At 50.9% G+C, this 17,349-nt stretch overlaps 2 protein-coding genes across 2 annotated transcripts; both read right to left on the reverse strand.

The window, feature by feature from the left end:
* Positions 1 to 284: 284 nt before the first annotated feature.
* TUBB3 (tubulin beta 3 class III) lies at positions 285 to 8,350 on the reverse strand. The gene is made up of 4 exons (XM_082230809.1): positions 8,195 to 8,350; positions 3,499 to 3,607; positions 2,484 to 2,594; positions 285 to 1,737 (listed from the first exon to the last, which is right to left on the reverse strand). Exons 1-4 carry the CDS (start codon positions 8,249 to 8,251, stop codon positions 662 to 664), a joined length of 1,353 nt encoding a protein of 450 aa, XP_082086935.1. The 5' UTR covers positions 8,252 to 8,350; the 3' UTR covers positions 285 to 661.
* A 2,297-nt stretch (positions 8,351 to 10,647) lies between these two features.
* MC1R (melanocortin 1 receptor) lies at positions 10,648 to 17,173 on the reverse strand. The gene is made up of 2 exons (XM_082232450.1): positions 16,552 to 17,173; positions 10,648 to 16,461 (listed from the first exon to the last, which is right to left on the reverse strand). The coding sequence occupies exon 2, from the start codon at positions 16,438 to 16,440 to the stop codon at positions 15,496 to 15,498; it is 945 nt and encodes a 314-aa protein (XP_082088576.1). The 5' UTR covers positions 16,441 to 16,461; positions 16,552 to 17,173; the 3' UTR covers positions 10,648 to 15,495.
* Between the last annotated feature and the right edge of the window lie 176 nt (positions 17,174 to 17,349).

Below are 17,349 nucleotides of genomic sequence, written 5' to 3' on the forward strand. Positions count from 1 at the left end.
CCTTCTAGTCCAGTGTTCTTCAATCTGGTGCCCTCTAGATGTTTTAGATTCCTACCCACATCACCCCTGACCTGTGACTGTGCTAGCTGGGGCTGAGGGAAGGTGTAGTCCAAAGCACCAGGAAGACACCAGCTTGCACTAGACAGACACACACCAACACTCTCCAAGGGAGTGGTTGTGCCACACCACAACATTCATTCAGTTCCTTTGCCCAGCACTCCAACCCCTTCTCACTTCACAAACATGCTCCCCTATCCCAAATGAGAGAAAGGGGACACCCGAGGTGCTGGACAGCAATAGATTTATTAAGTATTCCAAAACATAAAAATAGACACAGACCAGTAAAAAATAAAGACCAGGGCCCTTGAAGTTATCAAAGTCATGGACAGAGGGAGCTGCACTAACTTATAAGACTTGGAGGCAAAGGAGAGGGACTATAGGGCGGGCGGGGGGGGGGAGAGGAGGAGGAGGAGGAGGAGGAAGGGGGTTAAATACTGAACAGCGTTTAAGTTTTGGAACCCTTGAATCAGAAGCAACTAGAAGCTGGTTGTCTACAACTCAGCAAATGAGTAGCAAAGATGGACGGCGATGAACGACAGGCCCATGTCACTGCTTGGCCCTCACTGGGAGGAACCCAAGCGCTGCCTGTGGCCCCAGCCCTTCACTTGGCACCCTGGGCTTCCGATTCCTCCTCGTCATCTTCATACATCTCTCCTTCCTCTTCAGCTGTCGCATCCTGGTACTGCTGGTACTCGGAGACGAGGTCGTTCATGTTGCTCTCTGCCTCTGTGAACTCCATCTCATCCATGCCCTCACCAGTGTACCAGTGGAGGAAGGCCTTGCGCCGGAACATGGCCGTGAACTGCTCTGAGATGCGCTTGAAGAGCTCCTGGATGGCTGTGCTGTTGCCAATGAAGGTGGAGGACATCTTGAGGCCCCGGGGAGGGATGTCGCACACAGCCACCTTGACGTTGTTGGGGATCCACTCCACGAAATAGCTGCTGTTCTTGCTCTGGATAGCCAGCATCTGCTCATCGACCTCCTTCATGGACATGCGGCCTCGGAAGACGGTGGCCACCGTGAGGTAGCGGCCGTGGCGGGGGTCGCAAGCAGCCATCATGTTCTTGGCGTCAAACATCTGCTGGGTGAGCTCGGGGACAGTGAGGGCTCGGTACTGCTGGCTCCCGCGGGCCGTCAGCGGAGCAAAGCCCGGCATGAAGAAATGGAGGCGAGGGAAGGGCACCATGTTGACGGCCAGTTTGCGGAGGTCGGCATTGAGCTGGCCTGGGAATCTCAGGGAGGTGGTGACGCCGCTCATGGTGGCAGAAACGAGGTGGTTGAGGTCTCCGTAGGTGGGCGTGGCCAGCTTGAGGGTCCTGAAGCAGATGTCATAGAGGGCTTCATTGTCAATGCAGTAGGTCTCGTCTGTGTTTTCCACCAGCTGGTGGATGGACAAGGTAGCATTGTAGGGTTCCACCACAGTGTCAGACACTTTGGGGGAAGGCACCACACTAAAAGTGTTCATGATCCGGTCTGGGTATTCTTCACGGACTTTGCTAATGAGGAGAGTCCCCATGCCAGACCCCGTACCCCCACCCAGGGAATGAGTGAGCTGGAAGCCCTGTAGACAGTCACAGTTCTCACACTCTTTTCGCACTACATCCAAGACGGAATCCACCAGCTCAGCGCCTTCTGTGTAATGACCCTTTGCCCAGTTGTTCCCAGCGCCACTTTGACCTGTGAAGGAAGAGACACCAACACCATCTTGTGTAGCAACCAGCACTGATCTGTGTGCCCTGTCCTGTCAACTGGGGAAGGTACAGATCTACTCATCCCTATGGCATAACATTCAGGGACACCTGTTACCTTTTGACCAACCAGAGTTTGAAATTTTTGAAAGCCCACCAGACTTAAGTAAAAAAAAGAAAAGTACGCAACAATAGCTTGCTGTGCCACTTTTAACTTCCTTCATTTGTAGCTCTTGTAAGATTCTCATTAATTGGAGACTTAAAATGCCCAGAGAAATCGGACAGTGACTGGCACGGGAATGGCCTATAAAGCAGGGGTTGTGTGGGGAGCACAGAGGTTAGAGGCCAAGCATACAAATTAGGTGGGCATGGAGTCTGCTGAAGATGTTTGCCTTTTGATTTTAGCTTATATGTTTGAAGCACCTGTATGAGCCTTTAGAAATAAAGATGTATTAGGCAGCAGCAAGCTGTGATCAAGGAGTGGAGATTCTCTACCCTAAAAAGAATCTGACCTAACCCTTTCCTTAAAAGCCAGCTGCCCCATCCCAAGATTTCCAGCCTTCCTTGCCTGCAGCTCCAAAAACCTCAAAATGCTACAGCTTAGAATTAGTTATGCAAGTCTGAGGTCGAACTGTGCTATTTCTTTGGCTTAAAACTGGATGACATCTGAGAGAAGCTATGATAGAGAGAAAAGGGAAGAGAGCCAGGCAGCAGAAGAAAGCAGAGAAACAATACCAAAGATGAAGTTGTCTGGTCTGAAGAGGTGCCCAAAAGCACCTGAACGAACACTGTCCATGGTGCCAGGCTCCAGGTCTACCAGGATAGCACGAGGAACATATTTGTGAGCTGGAAAAAAACAAAGGAAGATTTGTCTTCATTGCAATCAGTCAGAGAGACAACCTTGCTGATTTACAGCAGGAGTTATTGTGTTGGGGGGGGGGCAGGGAGGTGATTTTAAGATTCCTGATCTCCCACATCATCTCCTTTCTTTGTACCCATTTGGCAGGATGCTCACCAAAGCCAAAATTGGGCACTCCCCAACATCAGGCTCCCACCTAGCCTTTTCAGATGTTCTTGCCCAACAATCCAGGGAATCCTTTACCAAGGAGAATATACTGTGGGGCTGAGCTTCTTTATCTCTTCCTCTAAACTAGGGATGGGGAATCTGTAGCAACCCTCCGGAGGTTGTTGAACTCCAACTCCCATCAGCCACAACCAGGGTAGTCAGTTGTCAGAGACAATGAGCATTGTGGAGTATCTGGAACGTCACAGGCTTCCCCACCATCATTGCTGCCTTAACTCATTAAAGGATGCATGCTCAAAGCAGCCTGCCCTTGACCCATGACTAGAGAGACCCATGTCCCCCATAGCAGTACTCAGTACCAGCCATGAAATTTCCAGAACTGCTATTCAAATCTGTAGCGTTCTGCCTCAAAAGAGGACTAGGCTGGTCAACAAAGGCGACAAGGAAGAATATCTTTTGCAATGTTGCTGCAAAACTGGGTGCTATCCAGGGTGAGAGTGGCAGTCCTGGGATGCTTTTTCCTCACTCGGAAGGAGGTGGCAGGATGAATGGCATACTCTATGCCGCTGCAAGTGCTTAGGGGAAGGGCCATTGTCATCTGCTTGGAATGGTGAAAACCTTCCAGTTTCATTTCTGAGAGGAGGCCAGGCGGAAGTTTCTTGGTATACCAGAATATCCCTACCTATCAGGAAGAGCAGTCAGGTCTGGGGTAGGAGCACAACTTACAAGAGGCTTCATTGTAATAAACGCTGATCCTTTCCAGCTGCAGGTCAGAGTCACCGACATAGTTCCCACTGGGGTCTATACCATGCTCATCACTGATCACCTCCCAGAACTGAAAGAAGAGTGGAGAGGGGGAGATAGAAAGAATTAACATTTCTACATGTTAAGTCAGCTAAAGAATTGGACATTTTTTGGTTTATACCATTAGAAACAAAGGAAATTCCCACCCGCATCGGGCTGTTTAGCTTTTTCATTATCCACACTGGGGGAAAGCATTCTGAGTTGATCTGCTGCTGGAGACACCAGACTGGTCTAAGTGGAGCACCAACCTTATCCTGTAAATCTTATCCAGTATGCCACTCCTTGTGCGAGTCCAAGCAGTTCTTTTGAATGTGTGTGGGGGTGGTGAGTGACATATAGAGAGCCAGTGTGGTGTAGCTGTTAAGAGTATTGGACTGGGACATGGGAGACCAGGGTTCAAATCTCTGCTCAGTCAGGAAGCTCACTGGGTGATCTTGGGTCATCACATCTCAGCCTAAGCTACCTCACACGGTTGTTGTGAGGATAAAATGGAGAGGAGGAGAGCCAAGTACATCCCTTTGAACAACACAAAGATGGAATAGAAATAAATACACAAATAAATTTGATTTGCTACTCGCAACTGCCAAGTAGCACTGCATCAGCAGCTGTAGCTGCGTTTGGTAGTTGAAGGTTGCTAAGAGCCCTTTCTGCAAAGCCATCCTTGAGAGGGCTCTCTCACCAGCCTACAGTGAGACCCAGAGCAGAAACGCTTCGTTCTTGCAAGCGCTGTGTGCTGTTCTAGGGATCTGGCCATGGTGCTGAAACCATGACCTCTTGCTACCTTAAAGATACTGCTTTCCTAGCTTTGTTTTGAAGCAGAATCTACACCGCAGTAAAGGAGACAGAGAAGCAGCCATTTGGCTGAGCTTTCAGTATTTTAAGGCTGCTGAAAGTGAGAACATTCAGATGGGGTATTGCCACGCGTCAAAACTCCTGCCCTCATCTGCAGTGTTTAGCCATGAAGACAAGGGTAGGGGCAAGAGTTGATCAGGCTGTTGTACACATTTTGACAAGCAACACAGCATTTTGCTTTGGGAATAAGCTACAAGGAAAAGCAGCTAAATTTGTGCAGAGTCATCTCACCGGCAAATAAGCACATGACTTCGCACTGCTGGTTATTGGCGCAAACTTATTACGAGCCACAGCACTACGCAGACTGCAGCAAGAGCACTCTATCTCCCTCAGGAGGGACAGCTGCTAATGATGCATTTTCCAGAACCTTTTACCTTGGGAATAATTGTTCTTGCAAGCAAAGGCTAAGCTGTATTCCTAAAGCACAACAGAGAGGGCTTCTTTTGGTGGAGCTTTTCACTAACGGAAGGACTTTCTGTTTTAACAAGGCAGTGAGGAGGACAGGAGAAAAAGGCTTGTTTACAGCAATCTATAGGAGACTGCTCAGTCCTTGCTAAATTAGTGTGAACAATGCAGGGGGCGGGGGGAGAGAAAGGAAGATGCATGTCATGAATGCTAACCATCTCCAGTGGACAGAGCTTTAATTACCAGGGAGCTCCCACTACTAAGAGGACAAATTGAAATTGATGGCAAGGTCAGAAAGACTGTAAACACAATGGCGTCAGCCACATGCCACAAGGCTGATCCCCCCTGAGCACCCAATGCAAAAAGATCTGCCTTGAGAAGGCCTCTTCATCAATAAATTGTTTCTAAAAATGAAGCAGATCTGGAAAGTGATATAATCCTATATATGCAGAGGTGGCCCAAGGTTACTCAGTGACGGAAGTGAGACTAAGCCCTAGGACTGCAAACAGATGCAAGGGTCAAGCCCTCTTGTCAATTCATTTGGTCTCATTTGACTTAGAACAGGCTGAGTCAAATTCAAATCCCTGGCTCAGCCATAAAGCTCACTGCATGGGTCTTACAGGGGTCCCCCCCAAGCCTTCCATACAAATTTGCTGGGAGAATGATATGGATAACAATCTGCCGTACTCTGCCCTTAGCTCCATGGAAGGGAAGACTCGGATGTGAAAAAGTGACTGTCATCTCTTTTTTTCAAATTAACTCCTGCCCATATTCTGAGAGGTTTCAAAGGAACACCAATGCATAATTAAGTGAACTGTCCATCTTAAGGCATGAATAAAGCATAGTTCTTTGTCGTGGCACAGGCACTGCTTCAGAGAAGGCTTCTGAAATCAACACCCTGGATTTGGCAGCAGAATTCTCTAGAGTATCTAGAGTGATGCAGGAATCCAAACAGGTTAAATAAAGTTGTTCTTATTTTAGAAAGAGAAAAAGAACAATCCTTAAATATCTCAGGGGCTGCCAAGCCAGGCTTCCATACCAAAGCCAGCTTCTATCCTGTGCTGATCAGATGTGTCAATTACAGAACCTGTGAGTTTACAATGAATTATTCATGCAGATTAGCATATGCATGAGTCTGCTTAGGTAAACTATGCAGAAAGCTAGCCTCCAGCATCACTACCCCAACTGATGACTGCCTGCCCCCAAATCCCTGACTCAGGAGCAGCAAGATAGTGGAGAACCCTATTCCCTTGCCTTAGTAACCCAGTTTCAGGGAAGATTGCAACGGAACCCAAGGTTGTCTCAGATCATGTGAAATCCATTCAACTTCCTTTGGTTTCCCACAGGATTTTACGTTCAGCATTTGAGGGTGGAGGGTAGAAAACACCCTGTGTCTTTTTTCTTTTTCTTTAAAGAGGAGAATGTTCCTTTCTGAAAATCTCAAGTACAATCCTGGGCATTTTGACTTCCTTGCTGCAAAAGGTGTGGCAAACCCACCTATTCCTCAGGAGATGTGGTGAAGCAGCCACAGACTTGGAGCTCTGAGTGGTGCTGGGAAGAGACTGGCAGTCTTTCAAGGTTCATTATTCAGCTTCTTAAATAGCTTACTGGCTGTGGGTGAGTAGCAGGTGCTCTTCATACCCCTCGCCCACCTCCCTGCATCCAGCATAATGACCAGACTATCCCTCTTTCCTAAGTGGGGCGGGGGAGAGGCAGGGGAGCTCCCAGCCCCAGCTGCAGAAGAGCTCCAGAGGGCTGATTTGATTTCAGCCTGCTGTGCTGCTACCCTGCCCCACGGGGATAGAGCATTAAGTGGTACAATCACACTGCAGCAGGCTGGCCTTCCTTTTTATTCAGAGCAGGCACAGATGTCTGGTTTTGAAGGGTGGAGGAGAGAAGAGCAGGGAGAGGGGGGGGTTGACTTAATGGATTATTAGCTGTCTTTGTGACACTAAGTCATGGCAGCAGGTGTCTCCTGAGAAAGCAGAAACTGAAAACCCATTTGAGAAACCCCCTATTTTTGCAGGTTTGTTCATTTCCCTTTGGACATTTCCCCTAACAAACAAAAATAAGACCATCCCTTGCTGCCCAGAGAGAGGGTGCTCCCTGCTTCTCTCCGTGGCCCAATTGCGCCAGCCAAGAGCTGTCATTTCACTTAACAAATAGCTAGAAAAAACTGCCCCATCAAGAAACAGGAGGAGATCCTGTCAGGACATCAAACATTCTGTTTGTTTCATATATCAGAAGATGCCACAGGATGCTCAGAATCCCCACACCTCTTTGTCTCCAGTAGTGGACAACTCTTCACCATTGTGTCCTGCATTACCTGAAGCTGCAAGGGGGAGGGGAGGCAAAGATGCTTTGTCCAGGGGTGGGGACACCACAGGCTGAAATCTGTTTACCTTCCATCTGTCATCCACAGAAGCACTTGGCAAAGGGAGGAAAAGGCTCCTGAAAGTCTTTAGGAATAGCCATTCCCCTGAACCCCATGGGACAAGGAGACAGGGCAAAAAAAGGTGGCCCCACCCTTCCCCTGCAGAAGCAGGGCTGAAATGTTGCCCCATAGCAGGCTGAAGTAGGGGAGAGAAGCATTACCACTCCCCATAGAGAAAAGGTGGGAAAGGAGTGTAAACAAATAGCCAGATCGCCCAAGTTGCCTCCTGACCTCACCAAGGTTACAGCAGGAACTTGCAAGGTCACAGGCAGAGGGAAGGGTTTCTTTGTTCTAAGAGAATCAGGAGGGTCCCCTGCTTCCTGGGTGTGGCAGCCCCCTTGCCTGGATGGGCGTGGCGGAGGGGGCGGGAGGAAGACCACTCCTTCCTTTTGTCAGAAGCGCCAACAACAAAGGGTGACCACGGGCCTCTGACAGCCGCGTCAGGATGCCCAGGATGGACTTTTTAGGAGACGCTGGCCTGGGCCACCCACTGGCTAGCCGGCAAGAAGGCAAAGGAGCGCCTTCCTAGGGAGCCGGAGGGCACTTTCACCTCCTGCAGGAGGCTCTGCCCCGCAGCCCTGGGGTGCCTCCACGCCCACAGCCGGGCGGGGAAAGACGAGGCCACAACACAGGCGCCGCCGCCGCCGCCAGCGCAGGGCACGCCCCACCCCGGTGCCAAGCCAGGGAACCGGCCCCACCGCCTTGGCGAGATGACACCTGGCTACCTCGCCCGGATCTAGGGCAAGGGGAGCGGCAGAGCAGCCGGGCGCCTCGTCGGCGCAACGCTTGGCTCTTTTCCAGGGGGCCCGCAACATGCCGGGCAGGATCAGCCAGGGAGCCCCCAAGTCCCGCTGGAAGAGCCGTCGGGGGGCGGCGGGGAGCTCCGCAGTCCCAGCAGCGCGCGTCTCCGCCTCCCCATGTCTTTACCTTGGCTCCGATCTGGTTGCCGCACTGGCCCGCCTGGATGTGCACAATCTCCCTCATGCTGCTGCGGCTGGTGCTACGGGGGGCGGCTGCGGGCAGGCAGGCGGGTAGGTGGGCGGCGGCTGCAGCTGGCGGAGCGGCTGGCGGAGGCGTCCAGGCTGCTGCCGGCGGGTTTTATAGGCGCCTCCCGCTGCACCCAGGCCGGGGCGCTGACGTCAGCGCCGACGCCGCGGCCAATCAGGAGGCGCCGCCGCAAAATACTGCAACATCCCTGCAGCATCAGCACCAGCAGCGCATCCCTCGGCGCCGGTAAGAGCCGCGCTGCCTGGCACAAAGCGGGCGGCCAGGCTGGGGCAGAGAAAGGCCCGCGCTCCCTCCGCCCCGCCCCGCCCGCAAGCCGGCATAGAGGTAAAGGCCCGGGCAAAAGAAAAGGCCCAGGGGAGGCGGCTGATGCAGGAGGCATCCCAGGCTGTTGCCTGAAGCGACTTGGAGGCTCACATCCCAGAGTGGGGCGGGTGGGGCCTGCGTTCGTGGGCCGCTGCGGTACCTCGGGGTGCGAGAGGGGGACAGCCACTTTTCTGGGATGTCTCTTGGGTGGGGGCATCTTTGTTATCAAGTCTCAAGTTTCAGCCTCGCCCAAGTCCTGGATTTGCCTTTGATGGCCTCAGACGGGGTTGCCAAAGCATCCTTCCTTGGTGCGCCTCTTTCCTTATTACCCAGCCAGACAGCTGCGCTCTGCTTTGTGACTGGGGGCTTCTCCGCTTGTCTTGATATCACGCCCCCCACCCAGCCCTTTGAAGACAAAGATATATATTTTTTCGAGGGGCCATCCTGCATTGAAGCTCTGTGTATTTTGCTGAGGTTGGGGTGCTTTTAACAATCGGTTTTGAATACGCGTGTTTCCTTCCAGTGATGCTCTGATGATGGGCGCTTCCTTCGAACCTTTCGCCGCTTAGCCAAAACTTTGCCCGCAGCCTCTGTGCTCTCCTGCTGCTGACTAACTGCCAGCTGGGCGAACCCCCCTGACTCAGCAGTGCCCAGCCCGCCCCTGCCCGCTGGGTGGGGCCTCGCCGTGGGTCTCTCTTCCTTGGCTGCTTGCAATTTGCAAGGGGCAACTGAAGGCCATCCAACCGGGAACAAGGGCGGAGAGCTTTGGGGGCTACGGGCGATGGGCCATCGCCTAAGTTGGGGGAGATGCTGCGGGTGGTGGTGGGGAAAGTCGGCAGAACAAAAGCCCCTTCGCGGTCCCAGGTGCGCAGGAGGAGAGGAGCGAGGAGGCTCCCCGCCCGCCTCCCCTTTGTTCAGCCAGCTCGGGCAGGAAGCTGCCTCTCCCTACTCTCCCCCTTTTCCTGGGTGGGGAGATGGGGAGGGGCCCCACAGATCTGTTTCCTGTCATTTCCCCCCTACGCCCTCCTTTGTGTCTGGGTTGTCGTTGCAATTCCTGGGGGAGAACAAAGGCCTGTGGAGGGAGACTGTGCTGACCTTTTCCCTAAGTGTGTGGGGGAGGAAAGGCTGCCCCCTCTCTGACAGGCGAGAACCGCAGCAGGAAGAACAGCAGGCTGCAAAAAGCAGGAGCTCCTTGCCAAGGGAACGGGTGGGTCCCTTCGGAGGCAACGCTCTCCTGGCTCCTCCACCAGTGCCGGATTTAGATATAAGCTAAACAAGCTATAGCTTAGGGCCCCACTCTTGGGGGCCCCCCAAAAAAATTAAAGGAAAAAACCCTGGATGTACATTTCCAAAATATAAGATAAAAAATAAATAAAATAAAATAAAACCTGCATACAGCAACAGTGTTTGTGTTGTGTATGATGTAAGTAATGGACCCCATAAAAAGCATATATTCAACACAAAAAACAATGACAATTTGTTGTTGACAAAGGACAGCTGGACATATAAAGGGTCCCATTACATTCAGTAGCTTAGGGCCTCATCAAACCTAAATCCGGCCCTGTCCCCCACCAAGGTCTGCTTCACCTGTACACAACTGAAGGCAGAAAGGCCCACAGCCGCTCACTCATTTCCCCTGCCTGAGGAATATGTCGGTGCTTGCAGTGGTTCAGCGTCCTCCCCCTTCCCGTAGCCAGTATAATACAAGGAGAGGGGACTGGTCGCCAGCAGCCAGCCTAGGCCTGATGAGATCTTCCTATCTTCAAGCCCAACCCTTAAATCACAGAGGGATGCCGGGTGCTTGGCTGGGACCTCTTGGCAGGACTCTGTATGTGCTCAAGGGCACCCAACGCTTCTTTGAGAGGATTTCACGTGGGCTCTGTCACTGGCTCAGGGTTAAGTCTTGCTGTCCACCAAGGCAAAGCTGCTTCTCTCTTTCCTGTTGCTGGACACCAGCGCCCCCCAGTGTCTGGTCTAAGCTTCCCATCTGTATTGATGGCCCTCCCAATCCACAAGCGTCTCCACCCCAGAATTATTATTTCAGAAAGCAGGAAGAGACAGGGTCCAGGGAAGAGGGAGAAATCTCATTTATTTCTTTTTCAAAGAACAATCTAGCTCCTTACTGATAATCCCTTATTCTCAAACTGCACGCACACAAATAGTTCCCACTGGACAATTTTTCCACCAAATGCACAAAGGGTCAGGAAACCAAGCCTTATGAGGAACGATGGAGGGAGCTGGGTATGTTTAACCTGCTAAAGAGGAGACTGAGAAGAGATATGATAGCCATTTTCAAATATCTAAAGGGCTGTCACCTGGAGGATGGAGCCAGGTTGTTTTCTCCAGCTCCAGAGGGTAGGACCAGAACCAATGGCTTCAAGATACAAGAAAGGATATTCCAATATCCAACTAAACATCAGGAAGAACTTTCTGATGGTACTAAGAGAACAGACTCCTTTGGAAGCAGTGCCGGATTAAATCCTGTGGAAGCCCCTAGGCTGTTGAAATCTCACCCTCCCCCCAATCTAGTAGCATTGAACTAAGAAGTCCTGATTGCAATTTTCTTTCAAGATCAAATCAATATTATTTTACCTATTGTCGTTGGGCCCCTAAAAGGCATGGGTCCCATAGACCGGTGCCTCCTCTGCCTATTTGGTAATCCAGCAGTGCTTGGTGGACTCTCCTTCCTTGAAGATTTTTAGGCAGAGCTTGGATGGCCATCTGCCATGGGTGCTTTAGTTGAGATCCCTGCATTACAGGGGGTTGGAAGAGATGACTCTCAGGACCCCTTCTAACTCTACAAGTCTATGATTCTATGAAAACATTTCTAGCTGCAGGTTAGGTTAAATTCTGCTGGCCTCTAAGCCCTTCTCCGCCTATTCTTCAGGGCCTGTTCATGGTCATCCCATGCCAGCCTCTCTGCCAGGCTTCCTGCCTGCGCAGTCCCTCCTACATCTGTAGTGGCAGTAAAATGCAGCCAAGTTCCTAGCAAGGAAAAGCACTCTGAGATCATTCCCCACAGCAGCTGAATTCCCAGAATGGTGGATGGGGCTGCTGCCCTGGGGAGTAGCCTTGCCCAGAAAGAGGTCTCTCTTTTTTTGCAGAGTGAGCAGCAGGGAGCAGTAATCAGAGATGACAGAGCTTGGAGAAAGGGCTTGCCTGAAGGAGAATCACATCAGGCCTTGGAGAGAAACAAAGGAACTCAGGAGTGAGTGTGACTGTGCAGTGAGCAAACAGCCAGTTCACCCTCTTTCTCAGGTAAAGCACCTGCCTTGGCAAGGAATGGATGCACTGAAAACCATCTAGCCTTAGTATTGTCTGCACTAACAGGCAGCAGCGGCTCATCAAGGTAGGAGTCTTTTCTCAGCCATACTTGAACCCAGGCCTTTCTGCATGCAAAGCTGCTGTTATTTTAGCACTGAACTTAGGTCCTTCCCTAACAAAAAGGTTAGCCACCCTGCCAGAATAATATGAAGCTGCCTTAGGCATGTGAGGCAGAGGTGGGCATGCAAAGGACCCTGTGATTTTGTTCTGGTGCCTCAGCTGCAGCCCATTGACAGGAGAGAGGATGGGGCGCAAGGCCCTTTTCCCTCCCAGGGGGAGTGGCGTGTCAGAGACTAGTCAGATTACTGAATGGCTGGGAATAGACCCCCCCCCCCAATATTTCTATAGGCATGACTCATTGTGGCAGAGCTCAAACAAAACAAAAGCCCCTGGTCAGATGGAGCTCTCACTTCTTAGAAATAGTTGCAGCCCCCTCACAACTTCCTCTCCCACACAGAACCTGCTAGCTGCACATTTATGCCACATGCACCACAAAAACCTACAAAATATTGTGTATCAGATAATAAGAAGGTGGAATAAAAGTGCTGTGTGCTTCTCCTCCAGCATTCTGTATTTGTGTGTTTGTGTCTGAGAATGCACACAGTTGGTGCATATGAGAAAGACAACACCCCACAAAAACACCTACTGAACTTGCTTCTTATACAGTGTTGCAAGTGAGTTGTTATGCTCTCTGGAATACACTTTCTACTAACAAGCCGTTCATCTCTCCTCCTGTCTCCCTCATCCTGACCCATGATTTGTATTCTACACAATGTGGCTCAGAGCAGTGGTTCCCAAACCACTCAGGCCCTCAGAAAATGGTTAATGGTGTTGTCTGTCTGTTGAAGCAATTGTGTTGTTGTGCTGTACTAGATGCTGTGTGATTTTTAATTGCATTTTAAAATCACATCCTTGTATTCCACTGAATTCAAATTGTAATACAACATTATAAACAAAAGAAGCAATTAAAATGCAGTATGAATCTTCTATGCAATAGATGTGCTGTCTCCTGCCTTTAACCACAAATCCACAGAAATGCCATAAACCAGTTTGGGAACTCTTGGCTCAGATGCTTTTAGAATCACAGCATCAGACAGGACTTTGAAGGCTACTTAGCCCCACCTCCTCCTCCATACGGGGCCTGCAATGCAGAATATAATTACAACAACCCTGCGAGATGGTTGCTCAACCTCTTATTGAGGGAAGGAGAGCCCACCAGCTCCCAAACCACTGCTGAACAGCTGCCACTATTTGGAAGGCCTTCCTCATGTTTCATTGAAGTCTACTTCTCTGCCTTTTCCAGCCACTGATTCTGGAGCAGCAGAGAAGAACTATCTTCTGTGTGGGACAGCCCATCATGTGAATGGGAGACAATTGTCCTTCATCGGACTTGGATTTCCTGGTCACCCACTTCTGGTGGGCATGCTCCCAGAGGCATTTGTGGGGTCCCTTGCACCCTTGGCAAGGAGCTGTATTGATGCCGCCCCCATCACTTCATTGCACATCTTTGTGCCATGGTGTGAGACGGATGGGAAGCTTCTCCCATGTTTGATCTCACTGTAACAATGGTGTTGCATCACCACACACATGCATGTCATACACTCCATTGCCAGATAGGTGATTTTTGGGCACCTGCCCAGGCCTGTGCCCCAGAGGCGGTCAGTTTCACCAACCCCTAGGTACACCTGTGCATACTTCAGAATACACATTCCTGAAGGGAGGGAAGTCCAACCAACAGCTGTTAGCCAATGTAGGCTGTGTGTAGCTTCCCTGCCCATAAAGTCATTGCCATCTGCTTGGCCACTATGGGAGGCGGGATGTTAGAATACAGGGCCTGTTGGGTTCCCAGCAGGGCTCTCCTTGTGCTTTTAGGGGTTTGCTCCTGCTATCTTAGGAAAGAGCCTCAGCTCAGACCTACAGTATGCTTTTAAGAGCAAACCTTAAGATCAAAATCGGCAATGCCACTGAAGTTTGTTATTACGTGGCACGGAATAAGAGTTTGCCCAGTTGGTAAAGCTCTGGATGTAAATAGCAAGGCTCTTTTCTGGATTTAGAGTCATTTCTTTAGCAGGGCTATGCTACTGTCCAATCTACTAGGGGTGATGCCTGGAACGAGCTATTGCTTGTCTTGTTTTGCATGGAAGCATCACTATGGCACAGGTCCGGACAGGGATATGTGTGAGAGGTTCCTTACAGGCAACTCCCATCTGTGACATATGATGCAGCACTAAGGAGGCTCCTGTGCTTTGGGCACCATGAATCCGAAGACTGACTCCTACTTCTAATAGCATGTTCTGAAAAGGAACTACCAGTAACTTAGATAGGATTGTGAGTCCCTGATGCTTCCTCCAGGCTTGGCCCAAGGTAGCCCAGCCACCAGGTAAGGGATGCCACAACCATCTATTGGAGGACCTGGAAACTGGAAAAAGCAGGGATCTCTCTGGGGATCTACTCAGAGAGATAATCTCACATAAGCACAGAGCATCACTCAGGCCTATTTTTCAGTGAAAGGACAATGTTGTAAGAATTCTGGACAAAGGGTTGAGATACGGGCAGAGGTACCATTTTGCAACTTATTGAGTTGCATTGATTTGTAGAGACTGCAAACATGAAGTCAGAAGACGGAGGGAGGGAAGTCCTCTGAAGCACAGTCAGAGACTGCCAGTCAGGTCTTACGAGAATGGGGGGGGGGAGATTTGCAGCATCTGAAATTTTAGGGCGTTTCCTTCCCAGTGCTGAAATAGATTTAGGAAAAGACGTCCACATCTCTAAACTGGACCACCCACCCTGTACTCCTAGACAGGTAGAGCCCTCCTGGAGTTGCTCAGTTCACACATTCCGGTACTCTGAAACATTCCTCTTTATTACCCTGCAAAACTCCTTGACATACAAAACACATATTTAGGCTGTGCACACATAACTGGCTTAAAACACAGTGAGGCCGTATCTTTACACAAGTAAAATCGGAGCTGGTTTGGGGGGCGGGGTGGGGAATGCATCAAAACACAGCATTTCCTCAGAAAGGAGAGGAGCAATATTGGTTGTGGTTAACATCACTTGTATGCCACTTCCCAAACCAAAGGTTGTTGTGTACTAGATGCAGCGCAGTTGGGAGTGTGTACCCAGCCACACGCACACATACTCTTCCTTCTTCTGCATTGGGAAAATGTTGCTGCACCTGCCATTGTCATCCTCACCCTCTGCTCTGCACACCTTGACGGGAACAGCCTGGAGTCCTCACAGAGGAAGAACGAATGGCTTCCCTAGATAACTAGCAAGGAAATTGCAGAGAGTTATACAGCATCTCAGTCATGCCTCTAGGCTGGCGGCAGTCAGGAAGCAAAAGAACATTCCTCCCCACCCACACACACACACACACACACACACACACTTTGTTTCCTCCTTCTGGCCATGGGATGTGGAGAACACTGCCTGGCATCTCCTCCCAGAGGCTTCCTCTGCTTGCCCATCCCCAGTGCCACCAGGGGGCGCTGAGCTCCCAATTGCAAAGTGGCTGCCTCTGCTGCCTCTGGGGAGGGCAGGAGAGCCCCAGCGGCTACTTGCACCCTCAGACCCCCAGTGCCGCCTGCTCCTTACCAAAAGCATAAGACCACCTCTTTCAAAGTCCTCCTGAGCTCCTGGCTCCGGAAGGCGTAAATTATGGGGTCCACCACAGAGTTGCAAATGAGGAGGATGAGATAGAGGTTGAAGTATCTGAAGTAGCAGTTGCAGGCGGGCTTCTCGGGGCAGGTGAGGATGAGGATCAGGTGAAGGAAGAAGGGCCCCCAGCAGATGAAGAAGACGCCCAGCAGGATGGTGAGGGTGATGGCCCCTCTCATGCTAGTGAAGTGGGGTGCTGACTGCTTCCTTTGCAGGCTGGAGATTCTGCGGGCGTGTTGGTGAGCCAGGCTGAACATGTGGATGTAGAGGCCCATGATCAGGGTGATCATGGAGAGGAAGAAGATGACCAGGCAGAGGATGACCGCCTTGCCATCGTAGGCAATGAAGATGGTGCTGGAGATGCTGCTGACCACCCAGACAACCACGATGATGGTGACGGCCCTCTGGATGGTCATGATGCTGTGATACCGCAAGGCGTAGAAGATGGTGATGTAGCGGTCAATGGCGATGACGCCGAGGAAGGAGAGCGAGGACATCAGGGAGCTGCAGATCAGCATGTCCATGGCGTTATCCAGGTGCATCACGGTGGTGGGCTGCACAACCATCATCTCATGCTCCAGCAGAAGCATGAAGAGGGTCTCCACTAGGTTGCTGACGCTCACCAGCATGTCTGACACAGCCAGGCAGCAGATGAAATAGTACATGGGCGAATGCAGGTTCCGGTTTTTGACAATGGCGGCCACTACTAACAAGTTCTCCACAAAGCTCAGGATCCCCAGGGTCAGGAAGAGTTCGCCAGGGATCACCACCTGCTGGCTGCTTGTGCAGAATGTCTCATTGGTCTGGTTGCTCACGGGAATGCCTGCAGTGGCATTCGGGGGGCTGGGCAGCACCCTCAGGGGTGATGGCACAGACATGGTGGCACCTTGGTGGGAATGCTACAGAAAGACAAAGGAGACCCGCAGGATTTTGCAACAGAGTTTTCTCTTGGGCGAGAAGTATATAGTTAGCATGGTCCAGGAACTCACCTGTAGGTTGCGGAACCTGAAAGAAACTTCTGTGGCCCCTCTTCCTCCAAGGGAATAGATGGATAGATGTCTCAGAACGGAGCTGTGAGACCAGACATGCTCCACACAAAGTTTTGGGGTGGCAGAGTCAGCAACACGCTTCCAGTGACCCTTCTTTGGCACAATACGCTGGAGAGCCCAACTCCCGTGTCTTCTTGGCTTCTGCTCTCTTGCTCCTGGTTTCTTCCTTTGGGTCTCTGTCCCAGAAAAAGAAAAGGGGAGAACTTGCCAGCTTTTCTTTCCGCCTCTCCCGGCTCTGAATTCCCAAGTCCTATTTTCCTTCCAAGGGTGCCGTTGCTTGATTTGCCTCTTCCCCAAAGTAAACTGATTAGCAGGAGTTCACAGCAAAGAAAGAACCCTTTATCTCCCTTACTTTTAAAGGAATATGCCCAGCTTTCCCATCAGCAGAGGGGCGGAGGGTGATCCACATGATAACAGCCCAGGAGGCGAGGGCGCTGAATGGCAGGGAGAACTTATGAAACTGCCCTTAAAGCCTGGCTGAGTTTTCCTCTTCATTAACATCCTGGTGGCATGATGCCCCCCCCCCATGCCAAGCAAAAGGGGGTCCAGCAGTGAAGCATTACTCACCATCTCAGTGACGTCTTCAACTTATATTTATGCAAGTACAAAGGAGAAGGGTTGCATATAGGCGGAAGAAGAGTCAAGTTTTCCCAAATATGGCTTCACCCATGTTTGACACACTCCGGGTTTTTCCCCCTGCTGCGGAAGATTCCCCACCAACTTCTACTGGAGGAAATT

This window comes from Podarcis vaucheri (assembly GCF_965113315.1).
Source record: "Podarcis vaucheri genome assembly, chromosome: 7".
Taxonomy (NCBI): domain Eukaryota; kingdom Metazoa; phylum Chordata; class Lepidosauria; order Squamata; family Lacertidae; genus Podarcis; species Podarcis vaucheri.